The sequence below is a fragment of the Gopherus flavomarginatus genome, chromosome 2 (genome assembly GCF_025201925.1).
Source record: "Gopherus flavomarginatus isolate rGopFla2 chromosome 2, rGopFla2.mat.asm, whole genome shotgun sequence".
Classification (NCBI taxonomy): Eukaryota; Metazoa; Chordata; order Testudines; family Testudinidae; genus Gopherus; species Gopherus flavomarginatus.
The window spans coordinates 46014571-46031016 of record NC_066618.1 but is presented as its reverse complement, the minus strand read 5'-3'; the positions used below and the strand labels follow the sequence as shown (position 1 = coordinate 46031016).

Below are 16446 nucleotides of genomic sequence, written 5' to 3'. Positions count from 1 at the left end.
CAGCCTGAGCTGTGTCACACTATAAAATGACGGGGCTTGGACTCAAGTCACAGTACGTCCACCTGATGTTCAGAAGACTTCAGTAGAAATAAACTTTACAAGTCAGCCCCCTTGGGCCCTGATCCTGCAAAAGACAGAGTCAATGGGACTTCTCACAATACATTAAGTTAAACAGTGCTTAAGTTTTTGCAGGATCAGGGCTTTATTTAAGAGGTTAACTTTAGACATCCATTTTAAAAAACCAAACTTAGTCTTGGTTTCTTAAAAAGCAAAACTTCCATGGTTATATATTTTAATGATTATCTAATCGATCAATCACGTCCACCAAATACATAATCATGCTTTTTATTTCTAAAAAAGCATATTACTAGCTGTGGACACACTATTTTCATATGGGGATATAAGGATTTATTATGGGGATGTAAATACTTGCTCCAAACTTGGAACTTAACATTCATCCTGGCATCATTTTCTCCTTTATAAATATGAATGTTACAGGAAGACAAAGGAAAGTTGTCTGGATTCAGATGCTTTCTTTCACTTAAAAGCCTGCAGTTCTTAAATATTACGGTTTGTAAGGAGTTGATTTGCAATGGTGAACTAGTCAATCTTGTTATCATACACTCACCAAAAATTACGCCATACGACATAGAATCCTCTTGATGTAACTGTAGTAGATTCACATCATGAGGACACTACTTGCCACATTCTCTCCTACATTCAGGCCACTTCCCATTGCACTAGTGGCACAAAGCAACTTTAAAACTAGCAAAGCCAGCCACAACGGGATCAGCTCACTACGTGGGAATCCTCTGGTGGGACAGTGCATAACAAAGAGCATAATGGCTCTGATCCTACCCACATCTCCACAGTCTGGGTAAGAGGCATGACAAGGGGAATTAGGTGTGTCTGCACCCAGTGATCTGAGGCTGCCATTCAAGGCCACTGGCAAACAGCATAATTTAGAGCAGCCAGGGGCCCACTCTAGTGCTCAGCAGCTCTGAATTATGGGAGAACAAAGACAGCTTAAATTAAGACACCTTTGCATGCCTCCCAAGCTGCACTACTCCCCCTTTGGCTGCAGTCAATGACTACTTTTATGCTATTTGAGTGAACTAAAAATGAGATACTAGTTGATTTAGACACCACACCGAAAATAATCACAAATGTAGGATTGGAAGAGACCTTGATAGGTCATCTAATCCAGTTCCCTGCACTGAGGCAAGACTAAGTATTATTTAGACCAGAGGTTCTCAAACTTATTTGATTGGGCCCCCCTTCTTTGCGTCTGTAGTTTTTTATACCCCAAGTACATATACCAACACCCAGCCCTCAGGACAGAGCAGAGAGAAGTGACTGCTGGCCAAGCACCCAGTTCTGAAGGCAGGGACGCCAGCAGCAGCTCATAAGTAAGGGAGGCAAGCTGATATTTGTCAATATCACTTTTCATAGCAGACTTGGTGCCCCATGGCCACACTTGCTTCTGAGCTGCTGCTGCCACACCAGAGGTGACAGCCAGAGCCCTGCCATCTCCGGGTGAGGGATTAGGGGGCAGGTGAAAGAAGAGCCCAAGCCTGGGTACCGGGGCTCCAGCTGTCAGCTCCAGGGTGGAAGGGCTCCGGCTATCCTCTTTATCCCCACCTCCTGGTTATGCCTGGCCCTTCTGCATAAGCCCAGCCACCCAGGGCTGATAGAGCTCTTAAAAAAAAATGTAGAAAAAATAAAACGCTTTGAGCTTGCACGTCCCTTGGGAGGCCCGCTCCATAGTTTGAGAACCACTCATCTAGACCATCCTTGACAGGTGTTTGTCTAATCTGTTCTTAAAAACCTCCAACAACAGAGACTCCACAACCTCCCAAGGTAATTTGTTCCAGTGCTTAATTACTTTTACAGTGAGGAAGTTTTTCTTAATGTCTAACCTGAAACTGCCTTGCTGCAATTTAAGCCCATTGCTTCTTGTCTTACCCTCAGTGGTTAAGGAGGACAATTTATCACCCTCCTCTTTATAGCAACCTTGTACATACTTGAAGACCATTGTCATATCCCCCCATCAGTCTTCTCTTTGCCAGAACAAACCAAGCCATTTTTTTCCCAGCTTTCTTCAGAGGTCATGTCTTCTAGACCTTTAATCATTTTTGTTCCTCTCCTTTGGACTTTCTCCAATCTTTCCTGAAGTGTGGTGCCCAGAACTGGACACAGTACTGCAGCTGAGGCCTAACCAGGGCTGAGTAGAGCAGAATTACTACTTCTCCTGTCTTGCTTACAACACTCCTGCTAACACATCCTAGAATGATGTTTGCTTTTTTAGCAACAGTATTACATTGTTGACTTGTATTTAGTTTGTGATCCATTTTAACCCCCAGATCTTTTTTCTGCAGTACTCCTTCCTAGGCAGTCATTTCCCATTTTGTATCTGTACAATCGATTAGTACTTTGCATTTGTCCTTATTGAATTTCATCCCATTTATTTCAGACTATTTCTCCAGTTTGTCAAGATCATTTTGTATTCTAATTCTGTCCTCCAAAGCGCTTGCAACTGCTCCCAATTTGGTATCATTTGCAAACTTTGTTAAGTGTACACCTCTACTCTGATATAACGCGACCCGCTGTAACTCAAATTCGGATATAATGCAGTAAAGCAGTGCTCAGGGGAGGGGAGGCTGCACACTCTGGTGGATCAAAGCAAGTTTGATATAACACGGTGCCACCTATAACGCGGTATGATTTTTGGCTCCCGAGGACAGCGTTATATTGGGGTAGAGGTGTATATGCTATGCCATTATACAAATCAGTTATGAAGATATTGAATAGAACCGGAACCGGACAGATCCTTACAGCAATGGTTCTCAAAGAGGGGTACATGTACCCCTGGGGATACTCAGAGGTCTTCCAGGGGGTACATCAACTCATCTAGTTATTTGTCTAGTTTTACAACAGGCTACATTAAAAGCGCTAGCGAAGTCAGTACAAACAAAAATTTCATATAGACAATGACTTATTGATGCTGATATATATATATATATATACACACACACACACACACACACTGAAATGTAAGTACAATATTTACATTCCAGTAAGTTTATTTTATAATTGTATGGTAAAAACGAGAAAGTAACCAATTTTGCAGTAATAGTGGGCTGTGACACTTCTGTATTTTTATGTCAGATTTTGCAAGCAAGTGGTTTTTAAATGAGGTGAAACTTGGGGGTACATGAGACAAATCAGACTCTTGAAAGGGGTACAGTAGTCTGGAAAGGTTGAGAGCCACTGCTCTACAGGACCCCACTGGATATGCCCTTCCAGCTTGACTGTGAACTATTAATAACTGCTCTCGGAGTACAGTTTTCCAGCCAGTTATGTACCCACTTTATAGTAGGTTCGTCTAGTCTATATTTCCCTAGTTTATTTATGAGAAGATCATATGAGACAGTATCAAAAACCTTACTAAAGTCAAGATATCTCATATCTACTGCTTCCCCCCATGCACAGGCCTTATTAGCCTGTCAAAGAAAGCTATTAGGTTGGTTTGACAAGATTTGTTCTTGACAAATTCATGTTGACGGTTAGTTATTATCTTCTAGGTTTTTACAAACTGATTATTTACTCCACTGTCTTTCTGGGTACCAAAATTAAGCTGACAGGTCTACAATTCCCTGGGGTTGTCCTTATTCCTCTTTTAATAAAAGAGTAGATATAGTACCCTTTCCCAGTCCTATGGGATCTCTCCTGTCCTCCATGAGCTCTCAAAGATAATTGCTAACAGCTTAGAAATCTCTTCAGCCAGTTCCTTAAGAATTCTAGGATGTATGTTATCAGGTCCTACTTACTTAAAGGCATCCAACTTGCTTAAGTAACTCTTAATTTGTTCTTTCCCTATAGGAGCCTCAGATCCTACTCCATTAACACTGATGTTCACTATGTCAGTTGTCCAATCGCTGCTAACCTTTTTGGTGAAGACAAAAAAGGCATTCAACCTTTTGAATCAACCGGGGGTCATTGCTTCATTTTCTGTTACTGTCTTTCCCTCCTTATTGATTAATGGACCTACTCTGTCCTTCGTGGTCTTCTTGCCTCTAACATATTTGTAAAATGTTTTTGGCATTTATGCCCCAAGCTAGTGTAATCACGTTTTGTGTCTTGGCCTTCCTAACTTCGTCCCAACGTGCTTGTATTGTTTTTATGCATTGTGCCAAAGATATAAAACGTCAATTTGAATGAAAAATATTCAAGTGCGGAGAACAATGGCAAAGAGTTCCAAGAAGATCAGTAAATAACAATTTTTAAGGCAAAACAACCTGATGGCAAAGAAAAATTGGATAGTAATATCAGGAGACGATAAGATCAGCAATAGAAAGTATAACATGCTATCTCAACAGGTTTTACATCAGCAAGAAAATGACAGGATTTAGCAGCAAGAGATAATGGATAGACTTCTTTGTTAGGACAGACTCCTAACCATCACTGCTCAGCTATCATTATCTGCTTTCCAACCTCATGCCTCAGCCTTAAGGGGATGTTATCTGGTGTATTTTTTAATAAACATTTTACCTGTTGCAGAGGTAAAGAACATTAAAAGTAATTTACTTTTCTACTAGATGTGCTTTTTTTTTTGTCTAGATCTCTCAGTGTGGCATTGAAAGCAGACTAGTCAATTTTGATTTTATTTATTTTCAGTCAATTCAATTGCAGGTTCATGCTGTAGCATCTGAGTGTCGGAAGCAGGCGGCACGCGAGCTGATTTTCAGTGGCACTCACACTGCCCAGGTCCTGGCCACCGGTCCAGTGGGCTCTGCATTTTAATTTAATTTTAAATGAAGCTTCTTAAACATTTTAAAAGCTTTATTTATTTTACATACAACAATAGTTTAATTATATATTATAGACTTACAGAAAGAGACCTTCTAAAAATGTTAAAATGTATTACTGGCACATGAAACCTTAAATTAGAGTGAACAAATGAAGATTCGGTACACCACTTCTGAAAGGTTGCCAACCCCTGCACTATAGGAACACACATTATCTACAGGAACACTGCTACAATTTTGCAGTTTTGTAAAGCACAATGGTACTAGATAAGTAGGTAGACAGGCAGAAAGAATCTTTACTTATATAGCACAATTTCAGTTTAGTGTCTGTCAGACAAACTGCATCCTAAATGACTTTGCAGAGCTAAATAATATATTTACAGAGATAAAATTAAAGCAGAGGGAGAGAGAAATTAGGAGATAGAGGCCTGAGAAAAGATGCCATGAGGTAGGCTGAGGCAAGGAAGTACAAGAAAGCTAACACTCACAACTAAATCGGATCCTCTAGGTGTCAGAAAGTAATTCTACCAGTTCCATGCCACTTCCTTTTGTCACATGTGTTACAAGACATCCTCATATACTGTAGGGAAACAGACAAGTGATGCCAATGGCCTGGATTGACCCCACAAGCCCCTTCCAAGCCCAGATCTGCTCACTTACTAGTCAGACATCTCCCTCCTTGTAGGCAGCGTTGTTGTAGCAGTGTTGGTCCTAGAATGTTAGAAAAACAAGGTGCATAATATCTTTTATTGGACCAAGCAGAAGCACTCTGTGTAGCTCTAAAGCTGGTCTCTTCCACCAACAGAAGTTGATCCTATAAAAGACATTAGCTCAACCACCTTGTCCCTCTATACAGCCCTCTGGTGAGTTTCATAACAAAAGGAGAGGCTGGAGTTCACAGCTGTGACTCTTTAGGGATGAAGGGCCAAGTCCAGTATCCCCCACGTAGGCTAAACTCCCGGGGATGTGATCGCATCCCTTACCCCCCCCCATGTCTCCAGCCAAGGGGACGGGTGCACCGTGGGCGTGGGCAGCACGCGTGAACGCCAGGATGCCCCCAGAGGCGCCAGGGCAGGGGGCAGAGGCGGCGGCTGGGGACCCGACTCACCTATTCGGCTGAAACTCTCCGACAAAGTTCTCCGCAACTTTTTCATCCTGCTGCTTTTCTCGGCGGACTGCGCGTCCAGCACGGCCCAGCTCGGCGGGAGGGAGGAGCCCGCTCGCCCGGCGCCCCCCGCCGCGGGACCCCCTTCCCCGCCGCCGCTCACACCGCCGGGGAGGGAGCGCGCCGTGGTGCCCAGCGCGGGCTCATCGCCGCCCGTCGGGGCTCCGGAGCCGGCGCAGGCGGGGCGCAGGCGGGGAGGGCAGCTCCGAGCGGCGGCGGGTGCCCTGAGGCGCGCGGGGAAAGGGGGAAGCCCTGCCCGGGGCCGCCGGCTGCTCGGACCCGCCCCGCTTAGCGCAGCAGCAGCAGCCGCGTCCCCGCCAGCTCCGAGCCGAGCGGCAACTCCAGCCGCCTCCGCTGGGCCGCCCGCCCCCGCCTGCCTGCCCCGCTCCGCTCCGCCCCCGCTCCCGTTCGCCGCGCTGATTGGTGCGGTGGCTGGGCCCGGTGGCGTTCGGGGGCGAGTGCTGGCCGGCAAGGGCGGGGCCGCACAGGGGGGCCTGTGTGCGGGGAGGGGTTGGTGGGGCCAGGCTGCTGGGTGCGCGGGGTTGGTGGGACCAGGCTGGGGTGGGAGAGTTAGGGGGTGGGGTTGAGGGGGGCCAGGCTGCCGGGTGCGGGAGGGTTGGTGGAACCAGGCTGCTGGGTGTGGAAGAGGGGGGTTGGTGGGACCAGGCTGAGGTGAGAGGGCTCGGGGGTGGGGTTGAGGGGTCCAGGCTGCTGGATGCAACCAAGGGGGTGGGGTTAGTCGATCCAGGCTGCTGGATGCAAGGGGGGGGGGCTGGTGGGTCTAGACTGGTTGGGGGGGCCAAGCTGATGGGTTCAGGGGAGAGGTTGTGGAGTCAGGCTGATGGGTGCAGGGGGGGGGAGAGGTTGGTGGGGTCAGGCTGATGGGTGCAGGGGGGGAGAGGTTGGTGAGGCCAGGCTGATGGGTGCAGGGGGGAGATTGGTGGGACCAGGCATCTGATGGCTATAGGGAGAGGGTTGGTGTGACCAGGCTGATGGGTGCAAGGTGTGGGGGGGTTGGTGGGTCCAGGAGGGTGGTTGCACCAAGGAGCTGGTGCTGAGGAGAGTGGTTAGTGGATTTAAGAGACCTTACATAGGACTGTGGCTAATCTCACCCCAAAGGCTGCAGACAAAAGAGGATAGAGGGGGCCCTCTGGTCTGCCAGTTGTTTGTGTTGATCTTTCTTCCAGTGACTTTTAACAGGGCAAACCATAAGGGAGATCCCACTTTTACCACAGCTCATGGTGTCAAAGATTAAGAGTATCATTGATTTGTACATTAAACCCAAGGCAAAACAATTTGTAGATCTCCAGCTACTAATTATTATTGTAGGGTGCCTGTCACTGTCGCATGAATGCATTCTGTAGGGATTGAATGGGCAACAAATACCATTTAGTCATTAGGATTACTATACACCGCACCATCCTACTGCACTGTGATCTAGAGCACATACACAAAGCAGACTTAAGCCAGGAGAGGGTGAATGCCAAGCAGTCAAGAGTTCACATCAAACAGCAGTGGTTTACAGTGTTTACACAAGAGAGGTGGCTGAGGCTTAGATGGAGTAAATTCTAGAGATCTCACCACCCAGTATGCCTTGTATCCAACTCCTACCAGCTGCACCCTTGGGACAGTTAACTAAAGGCATTCTGGAGAAATGCAACTGGTGTAGGAGTCAAAGATGGAGAAGAGCATCTTGTCTAGAGTAGGTTTAAAGGGGTAATGTTACCTAACACCGATTTACTAATGGTTTAAAAGGATAGTATGGACAAGGCACATCGAGTCTTCAAGTCTAAACATGGCTCCCCCTTGCCCCAAGATTTTAAAACACAGCCCGATAACACAGCTTCAGATGTGTTAGTCTAAACCTCAGTGAGTGTTGAGAGTTTCTTGATCACGTTAAGATAACTCAGTTGAGCTAACATGATGATCTCTTTTGGCCAATCAAGACTGGGCCTTATGGAAGCAACATAAACAAAAAAAAATCCCCACTGTTATTCCAAAACAGACTCATCACATGGGAAGTTGTACAGGTATAACTACAGCACCATAAGTATACTAGTAATGCCAATCAATTTCTCTCATTAGTCAAGCCTGAGTCTGCAGACAGCCTGAAACTATAGCTCTCAAAGGCATGAATTCTGTTAATTTCATTGGAATGCTAACTAAAATAGCACTTCGATGTCAGTGATTTAATTGCTGATCATATGAGCAGATGGAATGGGGATGGAAACTGGGAAATGTTGCAAAGAGGAAAATGCAAAGATAAGAGAGGAAGAGAATTACAAAGACAAGGAAAAGGGACAGAAACAGAGATATGAGCATGGGGTAGGAAGAGGGAGAAAGGGTGCAAATAAGAGTAGGCCAAGGTGGCCATACTTTCCACTGAGTGATGCTGAATGTGACAGTAAAGTGCTTAATAAATAATAGTAACTAGAAGTTTAGTTACTAGATAAAGGCCAGATTTTACCCTTGATCTCTGTTCAAACTTCCCATTGATATCAATGGGCTTTTTTGCTCTGAATGGAGGGAAGTACGGAAATGTATAGTTATCCATGGACCATAACCAAAAGTAGATTTGACCCTTTCTATATAATGAGTTTGACACCTCTGATGCACTCAGCTCCTAGCACAATTTGGACTCCGATTCCTGATTGAGGTCTTTAGGTGCTAATGTAATGCAATGTATGGTTTTGTGTATTGCAAGTAGCCGTTCAATTTCACCCAGAGATGGATGAGCTGCAGTGAAGAGGAAAGAGCACAGAGGCAGGATATAAACATGCTCATTGGCCCCCTGCAATTGCATTTTACACTAGCTCTCTATCTTCAAATGGCCCTGCACAACTAAACCCACGTAGAGTACATTGCAGTCGTGTAGCCTGTAGGTGTCTAAGTTACATGTGACACAGTCAAGTTACAGTCTATCTGGGAATCATTCTAGTTTTCATCTTGGCCACATTTTTATTTTAACTGACTTTTAAAAAAGAAATTCGGAGGCATTAGCCTCTCCTACTCCTTTTGAACAGTGTCTGCAGCAGGACGTAAAAGTGTGCCCATTTATAAATTGACATATCTAGTGTATTTTACTCTTGTTACTAATAAAAGACCTTGTGCCAACGTTGTCCAAATGTCTGTCAGGCTCCTTGGGGCAGGAGAGAGAGGCTGTGTTGGTTTTGGAGGCATATAATCAGAAACGTTAATAAGCCCGAGTCAGCTGGCTGAACAGAAAGCCCACAAGAGAGTGACTGTAATGTTTTGTTTACCTGAAACTTGAGGGATCGCTGTGATCTATTGTCTTGTGCTTAAAGACTTAGTTTGGGACAAAGCGATTGACGCAAGAGACTAGCTGCTCTTACAAAGCACTGAACTGCGTTAGGGAAGGGGAAGGGACAGAAAACTGCAAAGTTCCAGGAACAGAAGAAAAAAGACAGCGCGACGTTAGCTTGTAGTTCTGTTTATCTTGCATCGACTGCTCCGGGCTTTGCATCCTGCGGTCCCTAGTCAGGTAACCCCCCATTGTTTTAAATCAGTGGGAGTCCTGCCTGACTGCTAGGGCCGGTCACCGGCAGCATTCTGCCAATGAAAGCAGACAGGTCTGTGCTCTTAGGCTCAGACACCCTGAAGAATCCACCGGCAGCGTTCCGCAGCCACCGCTGAAAGAGCGGCTGGAAGCTGTGCTGCAAAGCACGCACGCTGATGTGAGATTTAATCTTCCTCACTTCCTTGGTGGTTTTCGCTGGAAGGAAAGAAAAGTGGAAGTGTTTAGTGCCTTTGTCTGTGTGTCTCCCCGCTCTCCTCCCCGCCCCCCTTGCTGTTTCCGAGAACACCAGAGCTGAAGAAAACTCATTGAGCTCTGAAACCTGCAAGCACCTTCTTAACTTTGATGATGTCAATATTCCCCCACCCCCATTTCTGTGGCCCAGCTCGGGGAACCCATAAAGCGGAAGTGTGAAATTAACAAACCGCAGAACTGCAGCTATTACAATGGTGGCAGTTTATTTTCTTGTAGCGCCGGGGCTCTCTGCTCAGCTTTGCATATTTAAACACAGGGATTTACAGGCTGTAAATGACAGCCCCGGAGAAGTTACCGATGTGCACTCAATGCTAAAGAGCATCAGCATTGTTATACGTATAGTAAATCCCAGCATGTGCCTTTGCGCCCTGTAGCCAAAAGCGTCTACACCGCCCAGAGTCGACCTCCTGAACACAGAACAGGAGAGAAAAGCTGGCAGAAAAATAGTCCTTACCCCCAAGCAGCTTCTTGGCTAGCTCTGAGGGAAGAATTCACCTGAACTCAGCCGCTGCAGTTGCGTGACTCCGAATCATTCTGCAGAGTGAAGGGTTAAACAGCGTGGTGACAAATCAGTCCTTTGGCCAACCCATCCCGGGGTTTGTAATGCAGGGGCTGGAGCCTGGGAAATGCCAGCCTGCCTGCTGTGCGCTGAAGAAAGAATCAGTTGTGTTATTTACGAGGGGAAATAACTGAGGTCTTCAGTTGGTTTATTTTAGTATGACCTATTTGACGGGGATTGTAGGATTGATATAAACCGTCTCCAGACCAGTACTGGGCATGGTGGGGTCAGTATCCCGTATCTCACATCTGCAGGACAGTGCAGACGCTATTCCTTACTAGTAAGGAAAGAGGGAGATGATGAACACCTATCTCCAATCTGGGCTGCAGAGAACAACTGATGATGTTGTGGGGAGAACACCACTTGCCAGACATCCAAGTACATGGGGACAGTTTTATGTGCTCTGGAGTCTCAGTGCTGCTACCATCTCTTTCCTCCCCTTCCCCAGTGGTTTTGCTTTGGGATCTCTGAAAGGAGGTGGACTTAGGTTATTTGAATTTGCACTAAAGCAAGAGGCTGTTGTTCAAAACTTGAACTGGGCATAAACAACTACTTGATCCAATGTCTGTCAGTGCTGCGGAAGCAAGTGTAAAGCCTGATAAACCCCAACCTTGGTAGATGGGATTGAACCTGGGAACCTCTGGAGCTAAATGCATGGGCCACTGCTGCATGATCTGAAAGCCATATGGCCGTTAGTTAAGGCTGTAGAGCACTCAGTAATATATATATATATATATATATATATATATATATATATATATATATATATATATATATATATATATATATATATATTAGTTTTCGATGCTACTAGATGGGACAGATCACCACACCCAGGAGGTGTGTGGTTACACAGACACACTCAGACCTGGCTGATTATTCAAGATTAGCAGGAAGGCTGTCTAGGAGGAGGGGGAGGGAGAGAGAGAGAGAGAGAGAGAGAGAGCGCGCCAGTGAGCTCTCCAGCAGGACAGATTTACAGATGCAGAAGGCACAGGGCTTTTGGGCCTCCACCTGACAGTCCGCAGTAATGTCACAAATCTCCTCTCTCCCTTGCTGGGGAAATTCTCTTTTAGGCCAGTTGGCTCACCTTGGAAAGATGGCACAGCTGGGAGAGTGGGGCTGGATTCCAAGAGCTGGTATTTGGCAATGCTGCCAGTCTTGACTGACCCTCCCGGGATTAGGATTGATGTGAAAGCGCTACTAGCCCCTATTAAGAGTCTCACTTTCCCTATGTCCTCGAGTAGGACTTAATCTAAGATGACTGCTCATTTTGTGAAGAGAAGGCCGAGCTCTGATAGCACAAACTGAGCTGTAGCCTCAAGGATATGACCTTAAAGCTCTGCTAGCAAAATGCATTAGAGACAAAAATTAAACTTTGGCAGTTGTGGAAGAAGAGTGCATCTGATCCTGGAAAAGTGCTCTTAAAGAAAGAGTGAGGCATCCGTCTTAGCCTTTTTTGGCCCTGGCTCTGAAGTAGTGATATTTATTAACCCAGGAAGCTAAATCTTGTTTGTGCATCCCTGCTGATAATTGGAGCACAAACAAGGAAACTAATTAGGAAGTTAATTTCAGATCCTCTCAAGCCTTAATTTAGATCCTGTTCTGTGGCTTAGTAGGTAATGTGTTATGTTCCCACATGGATGAGACAAGGCTACAACATCAAGGAGAGTTTGGTTTTCCAGGCTAGCAGAAACCGCACTTTAGCAATAGGGTGACCAGGCGTCCCGATATTTCAGTGTTTGTCCCGATATTTTGCTCCGCCGGCAGCATTCAGCTTTGTTGTTTTTTTGCTGTGCCAGGGGACTCCCCACCCCACAATGTGACCCGATATTTTCTTCCTCTCATCTGGTCACCCTACTTTAGCAGTGACCTCTCAGTCTGAGCAATCTGTGAACTTTTGTCTCTCTGCAGTACCCTCTAGTGGTCAGTCCTTTTGCAAACATGTATATGAGTCCCTTATATCTTACTTTATGTTTACCATATACTTGAGCATTGGAACTTAAATAGCCTTATTATCTCTGTTATAACTTGTATTCCCTGTTAGGTTGTTTTCCTGGACCTTTCATACCTAGGCACTTGAGCTTCTTTCATTGTGGCTGAGACAAAGGGAAAGAGAGCCCAGCCTGGAGAAACAGCGTGACAAGAAACAAAACTGTAGCCAGTAAAGGAAAGTGAATGACTGTCATAAATCTACCCCCTTCAAACTACTGAGTTAGCAGAAGCATTTTAACTGTAACCCCAAAGTGTTAACACCACATGTTACAGTGAAAGTTATGTAATCTCAATGGCACTGCTGAGCAAATAGAAGTATATTAGGATTGCAGGAATTTGTGTGCTGAGATACTTTCCATTTAAGGTTACTTGGCTACCTAGCAACATCACATTAAAGCTGAATGTTCTGTGAAATAAGAGAAAAATCCTTTAACCATCTAATTTTAATGTGCTGTCTGATAAAGGGCTAGTAAAAGAGAAAATGGTATTTCCAGTGAAATTACCTCAACCATTGTGGTATAATGTGCTAAGGTCATTGAAATGCTCAAATACTCTGATAATGAAGACGATCAATAAAATTGGAAGCAGACGGGAGATGATCCATTTGAATGCATTCAAAAAGCATGTGTGAATCATATCAGCTTATCGTAAAGACTGAATGATGGGTGTTTACTGTATGATCATTGCTATTCATCTACAGTTGACTACTTGGCCATCAGAAGTGTACTCAGTTTGTATATTCTAAGTGGTTATGCACATGCCTGTGCTCACACATGCACAGACAAAGCCCAGCTGATTCTGGATGTGACAATACAATGATAATTTTAAAATGACAGCTATTCACTGATGTCTCAAAAAAGCAAGGGTGATTTGGAGAATAACCTGATTATATAGCATAAGAGCTCTTGAGTTTTTGTTTAACAAATCTTATTAAACCACAGGCACCGTAAGTATTTTTTGAAAAGGATGTTAGAAGACCAGCATGTAACGCTGGATCCTGTGAGCAGCTCAGTTCCCAATGGGGGTGCTTAGAACCTTACAGGACTGGGCCCGTAGCATGAAGCTGACCTGACAGGGCTTAAGTGTGATGCCAGGGGTTCATAAGTCTTATGCTAGAAGCCCCCTACAGAGGGGTGAATTTCACACACAAGATGAGTAATATACAATGCGCAGGTGCTAAAGTCATGAGAACCACAGCTTATAGGGCAGAGTGGACAAGTATATTACGCACCTTTCACACCTGAAAGTCTGGACTTCATTCTTTAGGACAGACATTTTGTGGTCTGCTCAACTACTGCAGTTCATATTAATCTCCATCACAAAATCAGTACTTAAACTATTTTAAAATCATTCACCCACATGCCAATCTCTGCTCAGGGAAAGGCTTGGTTAAGATGTCTTAAGGTTTTTATAGCTCCTATCACTGTGGCAACAAAGGACTGCACAAAATTAAGCAGCACAAAATCACAAATGAGGCACTGAAGATCGAATGAGGCTCTGTACTTGTCTGTAATGTATCTGGCACAAACCAGTGCTGAACAATACCCCTATAACAGGATTCACTAAAGTTATTTATTATTTGCATTGTGGTTGCACCTAAAGGCTCCATTTAGCGATCCAGGCCTCACTATGCTAACTGGGGTACACACAGATAACAAAGAGATGGTCCCTGTTCCACAGAGCTTACATTAGTATGTGCTGAGACACAATAGGTAGATAAAACAGACAAGGTAACACACATGAGCAGAGAGACACAACAAACCAGCTACCTACCTGTTGTTGAGTGTTTTGCAGGCATCATAGAAGAGGTGAGTTTTAAGGTAGATAATACAGTGATTATGTGTATTTTTATGAGGAGCTCCTTCCAGGCAACATTAACATCAGGGGAGAAAGTGGAGAGGCCTTTTAAGGAAGATTGAATGGACAGGTAGTAAAGGATGACATCACTTTTGGCAGACCATAAGCAGAGTATCAGAGATGATAGACAGAGCTAAACTATGAAAGGCCTTAAAATTGAAGGGAAGTAGTTTTGTGTTTGAGGAGATGGAGAGTGGGGAGCTAGTGGAGGGAGGCAAAGAGGGGGGTGAAAGGGTCATCATGACAAGCCAGGAAGGTGATTTTTACAGCAGTGTTTTGAAAAATATAAAGGGCACTTTTGACAAGGCCAGGAAGGAAGTTGCAGCTGTCAAGATGTGAAATGAAGAGGGCCTGGAACTTCCGTTTTAGCTGTGTGGACAGAGAGCAAAAGCTGTATCGTAGAGAAGTTGGTCAGGAAGAACCTGCACAATATAGACCTCACCTGAACATGTATGAAAATAGGCACTAATCAAATTCCCCACATTTATTAAAATAATAAATTCCGTGCATGATTGCAGAAGGGGCCCTTTGTAAAACTCGGAAGAAAAACCAAAAAGTCTATTTGTTCTAAACCTGTGACTGAATCTAGGCACACCTGTTAATTAAAGGACTTGTGAAAAGTCACTTCAGCACAATGCTATGAAAATTTAGCCCAAAGTGGTGCTATCAAAATACAGGTCACAATGCAAGTTATCTTTGCAGAGTGTCATTCATACAAAATCACATGAAACAATTCAGGGCAAATTGCACTCCAATTAGAATTAATGATGTCAAGTACCATATCCCATCAGTTTAAACTCAAATCTGAAAGGGAAAAGTAGAATTATGTATCTTATGTTCCTGATTGTTGAGATTCCCCATTATATTTAAACCAATACATATATATATATATTGATATTATGAAATGTTACTTCATTCATTCAAAAACTATGAAAAAAGATAGGAAATATACCAATCTCTTAAACTGGAAGGGACCTTGAAAGGTCATTGAGTTCAGCCCCTTGCCTTTACTAGCAGGACCAAATACTGATTTTTGCCCCAGATCCCTAAGAGGCCCCCTCAAGGATTGAACTCCCAACCCTGGGTTTAGCAGGCCAATAGCTCAAACCACTGAGCTATCCCTCCCTCCAAGAACAAAACATTAGAACTTCACTCTGAAATTCCCTGTATAATCTGCCTATATGATGTACTGATTGTCAGACAAGGGCATCTAGAATCAGGACCTAATTCCCATTAACTTAAAGGGGAGCACACTCAGCATCTCTCAAGACCAGCCTCACAGAGTCCAAACACTCTTACCAAATTTAATTACCAAAAAGGCTTAGTTCAATTAAATATTGGATCAGATTCATCATGGTCTGGAAGATGCACATAGCAGCCACTGATTACCAGGGAGATATGTCTGCTTCCCTCAGCCGTGACAATGGCCTAAAAATACAGTTGGTTCGGTTTACTTTATTTAAAACTTAAAACATGTATTTAAATGGTATATTCCTAAAAATTTCTAATAATTTACCTTTATTCCAAAGGTTTTATTAATTAAATTTCACATGATTATTACATTACTAAGACTAAAAATATAACTGTTAAAAATACTAAAAATTTATTTATATTTAGTAGAGGTAATTAGCTAAGAAATAGGTTTATTGAACTTAAATGTTTATTTAGTGTAAACATACAAAGACTAAAATGCTTCAGCTAGATCAGCATTTTATTATTCCCATCACGGGAGGCCCAGCATTAAGCACTTTAACATAGGCCAAGGGTAAAGTGCTTAGATAAATTGATCTAGCTAAAGTGCTTTCGTATAGGCACAAGCCAGATACTTCCAGTTCAAGGAACTTACAAGCTCACCTAGCAAAGGCAGAGGAATTTGTATGGTCCCCAAGCTGAATAGCTCCCAGATTTCCTTTTACTTTTTACTTTTCTATTCTAAGAAGACCCCCAAAATAGGGAAAGTAAATGAAAACAAAAATAGCTTTCATGGAATGTTAACGCTGACAAATCAAGCACTCAAAAGACAGTAAATTCCAAAATGTAAGCCTGTGTTAAAATTGGGAAGAAAACAATCACATATGATTAGCTTAGCAAAGCTCCATTGAAGCTGTGTAGCATTTTCTATTCTAGGTTCTCTTAATGCTTTATGTATATGGTAACAGTTAGAATGTGCAGTGTGGCCAACTTAATATAGTTGGAGCATAGGAAGAGGGTGATTTAGGCAGTCCCAAGGGTAAGACTTATGTGCTAAAGTGTTTATTTTGTGCAAATCCCC

The 16446-nt window shown here is 43.9% G+C and overlaps 1 protein-coding gene across 1 annotated transcript in view; it reads right to left on the bottom strand.

The window, feature by feature from the left end:
* The window catches only part of CDK14 (cyclin dependent kinase 14), a 538670-nt gene extending 532655 nt beyond the window's left edge, over positions 1 to 6015 (bottom strand). The window contains exon 1 of the mRNA XM_050939609.1: positions 5917 to 6015. Coding sequence (XP_050795566.1) covers positions 5917 to 5962 — 46 coding nt within the window. The 5' untranslated portion in view covers positions 5963 to 6015. The remainder of the gene's footprint in view (positions 1 to 5916) is intronic.
* Positions 6016 to 16446: the final 10431 nt, after the last annotated feature.